At 34.0% G+C, this 11,907-nt stretch overlaps 1 protein-coding gene across 1 annotated transcript; it reads right to left on the bottom strand.

Moving 5' to 3' along the window:
- Window positions 1-1,892: 1,892 nt before the first annotated feature.
- LOC125079319 (olfactory receptor 52N4-like) lies at window positions 1,893-2,859 on the bottom strand. The gene is given in 2 exon segments (XM_047692841.1): window positions 1,893-2,060; window positions 2,062-2,859. Coding segments are annotated over 2 exon segments (966 nt in total).
- Window positions 2,860-11,907: the final 9,048 nt, after the last annotated feature.

Below are 11,907 nucleotides of genomic sequence, written 5' to 3'. Positions count from 1 at the left end.
TGTTCAGCAAAGTGGAGAAAATCATGAAATTTTTTGTCCTTCTGAAATTAAAAAAATATATATTTCAAGACAGCAGGAGTAAATGAATTAAATTCAATATATATAGTTTTTGAGAGGCAAACAAGCATTTACTTGGGATCAAAGAAATGCAATTCAGGGAGCACAGATTCAGGTAGAAACTCAAATGTGTCCCTGCTTATAGAGTGAAAGCAAGGTGTTTTTCTTTGTTGTTGTTGTTATTTGTTTTTGTTTTTGTTTTGTTTTATGGGGAAGAGGAGGAGGTAATTGCATGAATTTAAGAATAGAAGAAAAGTTTTCCCATGGATGTAAACAAATTAAGCTACTCTGGGTTATACATATACAATATCTCTGAGAAATAATGTTAGATGAGATTAGAGAATGGTCTATTCAGTTTAACCTGGAAGGCAGTGGTGAAATTACCAAAACTAACTTCAGATGATGGGTAGGAAAGACAAACTACAGGGAGAGTAGTTTTGTTTGGAGAAAAGAAAGTGAATGCTGATTTTTTTTTTTTTTTTAATAGAACGCTTTCTGTGAGAAGTGAAAAGATGATACATGGGGAGGAGTTGTATTTTGAGGGCTAGGGTAGATGTTTTGCTGGATTTTATAATGGGAGCAGTAGAAGAAACTTGACATAAAACTTAATGAGTACACAAAACTTGAATCAGGGGAAAAATGTGTATTCTTGTTATTTGGATAGGGAGAAATTAGAGTAAATACTCTAATTGGCATTATTTCTGTGAAATTAATGTAAAATTACTACTTTTTGGTCTATCTTCTAATTGTTAATTTGTAAGAATCTGAAAAGTTAAAAACAATGTAGATTTTATTTCATCAATTTCATTCTCAAATAGAAAGAAGACAAGGTGCCTGGGTGGCTCAGTGGGTTAAACGTCTGTCTTCAGCTCAGGTCATGATCTCAGGGTCCTGGGATCAAGCCCCAAATGGAGCTCTCTGCTCAGCAGGGAGTCTGCCCCCCGCCCCACTGTCTGCCTTTCTGCCTATTTGTGACTTCTCTCTCTGTCAAATAAATAAAATAAAATCTTTAAAAAATAGAAAGTAGATAAAATAAGTAATTTTTATTCTTCCCAAATCCTGTGCTCATAAAATAATGCATACTATTATCTTCCTTAATTTGGTTAACAGATTTTTCTACCTCTCCAGATGATGTGTTTTTGAAGTCCATCTTGGAAAGAATTGCATATTCCACCAGTCTGTAGGGAAGCAGTTTTGTTTGGGATGAGCTAGGAGAAATGTGATGTGTTGCCTAACTTATTTCCAAATTAGAAATTTAGAGGCTGAAACTTCATCAAACTAATCACCTTATGGACATTTCATAGCTTCTCCATCAGGAAGACAACACTGAGAAAGTAGAGAAATTTTGGTAATGATGGCAAAAAATATAACAATTAATTTAAAATATAGCAAATACAAGTAAAAGAATTGTTCAAACTGGAAATTCCAGTCGCTATTTGGAAATAAGACAAACTGGCATCTGGTTGTAAATGATTGCCTTCCCATCAGGCATCCATCAAATCTGATTTCATGTCCCTCAATAGTGTCATTATGCTTTTGTTTGTGGAAACCTGGTAAATGATGTGTTTCACAGAGGAGATGAAATTCTCACAGAAAAGGTTGTGGGGATGCCAGTGATATTGGGATTCTGAAGACACTTACCAAGAATGTACCACTCAACACCATCCCTTTTCATGGACAAAACCAGCACTCTCAGGATGGCACTATTAGACTCTGACTAACCAGTCAACAGAAATATCCCTTTCCTTCTATTTCCTCCTATAGATTCTCTTCCCGTTTTCTCCCCTTTCCTCCTTTCCTCCTTCACTTCTCTTCCCCTCCCTTACAAATATCTTTCATATGCTGTGGGATTTGATGTCCTTAGAACCCAAAAGGATCTTTATGACACAGTCTCGTATCTGCTTGGTTTTCACCCCATACACAATAGGGTTCATAGTGGGAGGCAAGAGCAGATAAATATTGGCCACAATGATGTGGCAAGATGGAGGGATCTTGTGACCCCCCAAATCGGTGGGAAAAGAAGCAGAAGAAGGCTGGACTGTAGGAGAAAACAATGGCACAGATGTGGGCAGTGCAGGTGCTGAAGGCCTTCTGTCGAGCATCTGCTGAAGAGAGGCTGACCACTGCCCGAAGGATCATGGTGTAGGAGATTGTGACGCACAGAATGTCAAAGCCCCCAATCAGGAGGGCGACTGTCAGACCGTAGATAACATTGATTTTGATATTTCCACAGGATAACTTGGCTACAGCCATGTGGTCACAGTAGGTGTGGTATAGTATATTCTCTTTACAGTAGGGTAGTCTCTTGATAATGAAAGTCAAGGGAGTGACAAGCAACACCACTCTCAGAAAAGTAGCAAGCCCAACTTTTGCAATGACAGGATTAGTGAGGATAGTAGAGTAGCGCAGTGGGTAGCAGATGGCCACATAGCGGTCTAGGGCCATAAGCATGAGCACCCCAGATTCCATCCCTGTTGAGGTATAGATGAAGAACATCTGGACGAGGCAATCATTAAAGCTGATTTCCTTAAGATGGAACCAGAAGATGCAGAGAGCTTTAGGGATTGTAGTAGTGCACATGACAAGGTCAGTTAGGGAAAGCATAGCCAAGAAGTAGTACATGGACCTGTGCAAGGAGTCTTCACAGCAGATGAGGTAGAGGAGACCACAATTCCCTATCACAGCCACAGCATACATGGAACAGAATGGGAAGGAAATCCACATGTGCATGTTCTCCAGTCCTGGGATCCCATTAAGAATGAATGAGACTGGGGTCAGGTCTGTTTGGTTCAGCATTAGCATGATCAGATTATTATAATCATTAGACGGGTTATAGATATTTGTGTACTTCTTGTTCTTTTGTTTTCTGATCCTCCCGTATTATGGAAAAAATCTTTTAAAAAAGAAGATAAATTTTAGCCATATTTTCCCTCTCATTCTCCCTCTCTCTGTCAAGTGTGCATTTTAATATCAAACAACAAATATTTCAAGCATGAGAGAATACTTAAACATAGTTCAAATCCAGTATGTGTTGTTTGTTAATTCATTAATTTATTGATCATTCAATAATACATATTTAGCACTCACTACTTACCAGGTTCTATGATGTATATTGTGTCTACACTATAGAAACAGAAAGAAATAGATTAAATTACTTATAAATTTATAATGAAGGATAATTGCATGATTTTTTTAATCATTTTTGATATTTCTAACGATATTTTTGTTAGAATATCTTATTTAATGTTAATTACTATATACATCTCCCTTTTAATGTTCTCTTAAGGAAAATTTCACTGATCATTTCTCCAATGACCTAACAGATATGGTTAGGAATTTTCATTGTTGCTATTATGTTTATTGGGTCATACTTATGCTATACTAAATACTGTTCTAAGAACTTTACAAATATTGACTAATTTAATCCTCACTACAAGCCCAGGAAGTATTAATCTGCACTTTTCTTTTTTTTTTTTTTAAGATTTTATTTATTTATTTGTCAGAGAGAGCGAGGGAGAGAGAGCGAGCACAGGCAGACAGAATGGCAGGCAGAGGCAGAGGGAGAAGCAGGTTCCCCGACGAGCAAGGAGCCCGATGCGGGACTCGATCCCAAGACGCTGGGATCATGACCTGAGCTGAAGGCAGCTGCTTAACCAACTGAGCCACCCAGGCATCCCTAATCTGCACTTTTCTAACTGAGTAAATGGAGGCACTATTTAGATGAGGCTTCTTCATATTTGTGTTGGTGGCATACAATACCAAAACTGAGCTCTTCTCTGACCATTTAAAAAAAATTATTTCTTCCAAATTTTGACATAGAAGTGTGTGTTAGAAATAGTACTATAGGATAATAATGAAAATAAAAAAAATATCCAGCTCCCCCTTTCTAACTGTTGAAGTCCAGCTTCCCACAGTTGGTCAAAATTACTTATTTTAGTTCTCTACTAGCATTGACCTTTGTATTTCTAAATAATTTGTTTAGCCTGCTTTTTTGTCCTACTTCTCCTTGAAATTGTTTTTGTTAAAATTATTTCATGTTTAATTTATATTATAATATAGACATTATCCCTTGCTAGGTCACATGATATGATGTCTATATTTTCTTACCCATTCAATATTTTTCATTTTGATAGTACTTAATTTTTCTTAGTATTTGATGTAGATATCTGAAAAAAATATTTATTTTCAGAACTCTAAAATATTTTTACTATTATTTCTTGATAGTTAAACATGATCTATCAATGTTAGTCCTTCCCACATGATCTGTTTCTGAGAAGTCCTGTTTCCCTGAAATAGTTTTTTCTCAGACACATAATTCTCATCCAGAAATTCCCCTTCCCCTACTCTTTGTACATCGGTTTGTAGATCTGATTTTTCTTCATTCTATGTTTCAGGATATCATGGAAAATATTTTTTGAGACTATCACTGTCTGAATATAGTTTAGTCTATTAATCATTTGGCTGGATTAAAAATTCTAGATTAATAAAAGCATTTCTGTATTGATCTCCTAGCTTCTAGTGAGATATTAAGAGGACCATACCAGTTCTTGATCCTCTGTACATGAATTATTTACCACTGACATTTTTTCATTTGTATTGCTTTTGGCCCTAAACTATTTAAGAACATTTAAAAATTTTTGTGTTCTGAAATTTAATGGCAATGATAAAAGAGTATGTGTGCTTATGCATGTATAATTGTGAAGGCATTCATGGGATTTTTGACACTGGAAATCTAACATCTTTGACTTTGGAAATTTACTTAACTTCTAATAATTTATTCCCAACATTTTTCTTGTTATATTTCTACACACTTTTTTAGTCAGATATTGGTTCTTCTGAAATTATTCTTTTTATTTTTGCAGTTGAAAAATTTTAAGGCTAAATCTATTTCATCCCCTTTCTGAAGAGTTCTGAAAGTTTATATATCCCAAATATCTTGGCATTTTGTTGTTTGTAATATTACAAATTTCCAACATCTTATTTTTCTCTGATTAGTATGAATGTATAAAAATTATACATATATTTATTCTACTTCTTATATATTAGTTCTATAACTTTAGAATTTTAATAATTTATTTTTATAGCTTACTTTACTTTCTATCATTAATTTTGGAAGTGTTTCTCAACTGTCTGATAATCTTCAACTTAATTCATACTTAATAGTCTTTAGAAAGCTGATTTGAAACTCCAGGTGATGATTGAGTCTCAGCAATTGATAATATTTACTTTAAATCCTGTATAGGACCCCTTTGCTTCATTATTGACATCCTTATTTGTCATTATTTATAGGTATTTTTCAGGGACTTGCAATGTTTCCAAAAGAATCCACCAATATACTTTTTGGAGTAGAAATTTAATTGGCCACCAGTGTTCTTGGAGTTGAGTAGAAGGACACTACAGGTCTCACACTTAAATATGAATATGGATTAAATCCTCACATATTTTATGATTCCTCATGCTTGACCCTTGTCACACCTGACATTAAGCATTTGTAGGATTTGTTAGTTTCTTCTGTGAATAAACTTCCAGTCATCGTAATAGGATAGGTAATATTGTTTAGGATAATGGATGAATCAAAGATATCAAGTTGTTCCTTATTCCATTTTTCTTCTATCTACATCCCTGTTTATCTTTATGTATTTACACTGAAGGATGAGAGATTAGATACTATAAAAAGCAACTTCTTTTAGAAACAGCAAAGCAACCTGGGATGAGTATGTTATTAAGAGTGTTCTTCAAAGACCTGTTTTCACATAATCACAAAATCTTGGTGTCTGCCACATAAGCATAGATAGAAACCATAGTTTAACAAAATCTTGGAGGAGATCAGGAAACTTTTCAAAGAGGAAAAGGTGAATTGTCTTATACCAGAAGCATGATCCATTCTGTTGCTGTTTACTCCCATTACACTGATATTTTTAGCTTTGTGATTTTACAATTCTTTATTTGTGTCCCCATCCTCCCACTTAATCTAGCTTCAATCACCCATTTCTTCTGGTTGATTCAACTCTCTTTTGGAGAGGATAGAGTGCCATCCTCTAAATCCTCTTAATATGAAGTAATTATAGAGGTGACAGGCTTACAGGTAAGGAATAAAACTATTGATGGAATATATTTATTATATTATTTTAATAGCATGTATTCTGAAAACTTATTTATATACTTGAATCATCTTCAATGTAATAAAACTCTTAATATTTGCTCAGACTGTATTTATTTTCATATCTGAAGTGTCTAACAAGACGCCAGGCACATTTTAGATGTCAATAAGTGTTTTGAATAAAGGAAGAGGTAAATGAGTGAATACATCAAATTTCATACTTGACTTTAAGAGTTAATGCACTGTAGTCTAAATATTATTCCTTGGGAAGCATGAGGAACCATCAGAAGAAACAAAACTATGATGCCTGATTCATCAGTCACCAAAATATATAAATTTCAAAAAAATTCTCCATTGGGGCACCTGGGTAACTCAGTTAATTAGGCATATGACCCTTGGTTTTTGGCTCAGGTCATGATCTCAGAGTCATGAGATTCAGCCCAGTGTCAAGCTCTGTGTTCAGTGGGGTGTCTGCTTGAGATTCTTTCTTCCTTTCTCTCTAACCCTACCCCTCCTGCCACACTCCATGATCTCTCACTCTCTCTTTCTGTCTCTCAAATAAACAAATAAATATTTTAAAAGTTAAAAAATAAAATTCTCCATCAAAAATAAAGAATATATATAACTTTTTATTTTATATACATACATATTTACATATATTTTTATTAAATGTTGAGTCAAAGTGAGTTTTTGAGAAACATTAGATTAAAAAACTTGAAGTAGAGCTATTTAACCAACTGAGCCACCCAGGCACCCCTTGAAGTAGAGCTATTAAATTTGAACTAATTTATACCAAATTACTGTAGCTCCAGGCTTGACAAGGATTCTTCACAACCAAAATAATAGAAACACTGAAATTGTTTTCCTCCATTTGTTACACAGTAGAAACTTTTAATTTGGGAATTCACTTAAATGACAACCAAGGATTAGCTAATCCTTAATTTCCTAGTTATTATCATTGACATCAACTTAAGCTAATAATTGCAAAGCTAACAGAAGAGCCCTCTAATTTGTATTATGGATGAAAGAAAAAAAATATGTTTTTATAATGCAAGAATGCATTTCCTTGATTACCAAAACTGTCATCAAGTTTTTTTCTAACAGGTGTATAAATTCTACTTTTTGTACAGCATTATGTTTTTCAGATTACTTTTACAGATATTATTAAAAGTAACAAAAACTGTAACAATTTTATATATGTACATTTATATGTGTGTATATATACACATACATAAACACACTATATATAAAATATATAAACATATTTTAATGCTTAAAACATAAACATATAATATATATATGTTTTACCTCAATTGATTGTTGTAGAATAAGATAACCTTCCTTAAGATATATATACATATATATGTATGTGTGTGTGTGTGTATGTGTCTGTGTATTAGGTTCAAGGTTTTAAAATCTTAGTTAGTTAACATAAAGAATAATATTAGTTTCAGGAATAGAATTTAGTGATTCATCACATAAAACACACAGTGCTCATCACAGCAAGTGCCCTCCTTAAAACGCATCACCCATCTATCCCATCTACTGCCCACCTTTCCCCCAACAACTCTGTTTGTTCTCTATAGAGTCTGTTTTATGGTTTGTCTCTCTCTCTCTCTTTTGTTTCCCCCATGTTCATCAGTTTTGTTTCTTAAATTCCACATGAGTGAAACCATATGGTACTTGTCTTTCTCTGACTGACTTATTTCACTTATTTGACCTGTATATGCCAAATTCTCACTCAAGTTGTTGAAAAATAGTATCACTACTTATTTATTCATCTCAGTACATTTGAAGAATAAGCTTAATTTTATGTATCCATGCAGTAGAAACCAAGTGGAGAAATTAGGGAAAGCATAGATGCCCATAAACTGAAAGCATACATACCCAAAAACTGAAAATGGGAAATATGACTCAGAGATTTGTGCTCTATATTTAAGAACATATATCCTAAATATAAGACAAATATCATATTTATGCCCCTTGTGTTTCTTTTTGTAACTCTAGTGTCAATTAATAAAACCAGCTTTATTGTTACATGTTACACCTATGCATTTGCAAAACTCTTAAAGACCCACCAAGTAATATAATTTAATCACAATTTAAATTACTTCTCCAAAACAAATTTAAAATTATTTTCATACCTTACAATCTAATTTTTTCTACAGGGAAGATGGACTCATGCTATGCATGGGCAGGTTATACCGAAGTAGTAACATCAACACCAGAATAGCACCACTTATAAAGAACATTTTTATGTCATCTGTTGTCTATTTTCACTCCCCAAATTCAAAAATAAATCACAAATTCATTTCCTTACTAGACTGTCTTCAATTTTAAAAAAAAACACACAAGTTTTTCTCTCAATATGATGGTGGGTTTCTCTAAATAGGTTTTGCTATCTGGAATGAAAGAAATACAGTCATAAATAAATTCCTCTAGGAATAAAGCAAGGAAATTAGGTTCTCATTCTGAGAACATAATGAGAGCAGGTGAAAAGTAAGAGTGTTCTGACCAGGACTGAGAACTATTCTCTAGCTCTCTGCCATTTCATCTTGTGATGGGGCTGACTCATACCTGAACAGGACCAGTGATTCCTATTTAGTTAGGAAGATAACACAGATATTCATAATCCTGATGGTAAGTTACACTGAGTTGCAATCTGAAAAATGGGTAAATAAACCTTTTTCTAATAAAACCCAATCCTTCACAACAGTTCTGCCTTCAAATGGGTGGATGGAATCAAACCTGTGTTGCTGGGAATATAATAATCAATTATATATATATATATCTATATATATATATATATATATATGTATGTATATACATATACACACACACACACATACATACATACAAACACACACAAACACACACACACACACACATATTCTCTCCTCTTTACTTACTGCCTATAAAATTTTTTTAAAAACCTGTCACTAGTTCCACTTTTTAAAAAGGTTTTATTTATTTATTTAGAGAGAGAATGTATGAGCAGGGACAGGGGCAGAGAGATAGGGAAAGAGAGAATCTCAAGCAGACTCTATGCTGAATACAGAGCCCAAGGGGAGGGAGGTCAATCTCATGACCTGAGATCATACCCTGAGCTTAAATCAAGAGTCATACTTCAACTGACTGAGTCACCCAGGCACCCCTCTATTCCCATGTTTGTATGTCCTTTAATACCTTGGCTTTTATAAGCTGAATGCAATCTGTTCCAGGTGTTCAGGATGTTGATCACAAAACATCACTATTCTACAATATATATACGTGTACAGCACTAAACTCTAAATCCTTTGATATCTGTATTATTGAACTGAGCATTTAAAGAAACATTGTGTTTTTCTCAATGGGAGAAAATTGTATATATCTCAAGAGAATATTTAAGAACATTAGAGACAACAGATGCTGTTGTGAGAGTCAAGTCTACCCCTTGGAGAAGATCAAAAGTAATGGAAACTTTCCATGCTTACTAACTATATAATATTGGATAAATAAGTGAATAATTTTATATGTTGTGTGTTTGTGTGAATGTGTATATATGGGTAGAGATGAAAATAAACAAACTTTTAAAAATGAATATTAGTGATTTTAATACTTATTGCAGAGTTGTCTCTTTCTATGTACAAGATTTGTAGGACACAAATTAAAAACACTTAAGTGAAGAATGTTTCAGTCATTCACACACATCCATCCACTTCTTTTGTTTATATTTTTGTGTGTCTAATTAAATAACATCATTGAAAATTGAGTAATTCCCAAGTTAGGCTAAGAACTATGAAAAAAATATCAGATAATAGGTGAGGTGTCCTAGTTTTAAAGAATTTTACATTCTACTAACATAGATAATGAATATTATAGCATTCTAGAAAGTCATCAAAAGTTCAGGTTTAATATGCATACATATTATGTGAGGAATAATTAGCTGCCTACATTTTGACATAAAAATGATGATGGTAATGTGGCAACAATTAAAAAACATAACTGATTCTCATTTTATGTTCCTTTAAATAGCAAAATTGGAAAAAACCTAAATGCTCATTATCAGGTGAACTGATAAACAAAATATTGTACATTCATATAATAGAATACTATTCAGTAATAAAAAGGAAGGAACTACTAATATATAAAACTCAAATGAATCTCAGAACTGATACGTTAGAAAATTCAACCTAATCTATAGTGACAGAGAGCAAACCGGTGGTTGTGTGGGTCCAGGGTGGAAGGAGGCATGAACTGCAAGTTCATTTTTTTAAACAAAATCTTGGTATAAAAATTTCACTTTTTATACAAAAATCTTTGAGGTGATGGACGTGTTTTGTATTTTGATTGTGACAGTGGTTCCATGAGTGTATATATACGTCAAAATTCATCAAATTACATACTTTAAATGAACACAGTTTATTGTCTATAAATCATATTTAACAAAGTTGATTTTTTTTAAAGATTTTATTTATTTATTTGACAGAGAGAAATCACAAGTAGGCAGAGAGGCAGGCAGAGAGAGAGGAGGAAGCAGGCTCCCTGCTGAGCAGAAAGCCCGATGAGGGGCTCGAACCCAGACCTGGGATCATGACCTAAGCCGAAGGCAGCAGCTTAACCCACTGAGCCACCCAGGCGCCCCAACAAAGTTGATTTTTTAAAAAATATTTTGAAAAACAAATGTTTGGAAGGAGACAAATAGCTTTCTTAAATTGCTAATATAGAGTTAACTTATGATACTTTATTTGATTTATATATATATATATATACACACACAGATATACACGCATATATAGCCACTGTGTGTGAATATATACATATATATTCATTTACATATATACACCCATGCTAGCTATATGTATTTTTGGCAAAAATCTTGATTATAGCATGTTAAAACATAAATTTGGTATTTTCAATGACATTATATAATTAGCCCATTCTAACAAGGATGATTTAGTGTTATTATGATTGAATAAGAGTTTTTTATACAAAAATACAATAATATGCAAATGGCTATCAGACACATGAAAAAATGATCATCATCACTAGCCATCAGGGAGGTTCAAATTAAAACCACATTGAGATATCACCTTACACCAGTTAGAATGGCCAAAATTAGTAAGACAGGAAACAACATGTGTTGGAGGGGATGTGGAGAAAGGGGAACCCTCTTACACTGTTGGTGGGAATGCAAGTTGGTGCAGCCTTTTGGAGAACAGTGTGGAGATTCCTCAAGAAATTAAAAATAGAACTTCCCTATGACCCTACAATTGCACTACTGGGTATTGACCCCAAAGATACAGATGTAGTGAAAAGAAGGGCCATCCTGTGCCCCAATGTTTATAGCAGCAATGGCCACGGTTGCCAAACTGTGGAAAGAACCAAGATGCCCTTCAATGGACGAATAGATAAGGAAGATGTGGTCCATATACACTATGGAGTATTATGCCTCCATCAGAAAGGATGAATACCCAACTTTTGCAGCAACATGGATGGGACTGGAAGAGATTATGCTGAGTGAAATAAGTCAAGCAGAGAGAGTCAATTATCATATGGTTTCACTTATTTGTGGAGCATAACAAATAGCATGGAGGACATGGGGAGTTAGGAGAAGGGAGTTGAGGGAAATTGGAAGGGGAAGTGAACAATGAGAGACTATGGACTCTGAAAAACAATCTGAAGGGTTTGAAGAGGTGGGGGTTGGGAGGTTGGGGGAACCAGGTGGTGAATATTAGAGAGGGCACAGATTGCATGGAGCACTGGGTGTG

Source organism: Lutra lutra, chromosome 10, assembly GCF_902655055.1.
Source record: "Lutra lutra chromosome 10, mLutLut1.2, whole genome shotgun sequence".
NCBI classification, from domain to species: Eukaryota; Metazoa; Chordata; class Mammalia; order Carnivora; family Mustelidae; genus Lutra; species Lutra lutra.
This window is presented reverse-complemented; position numbering and strand designations above follow the sequence as displayed.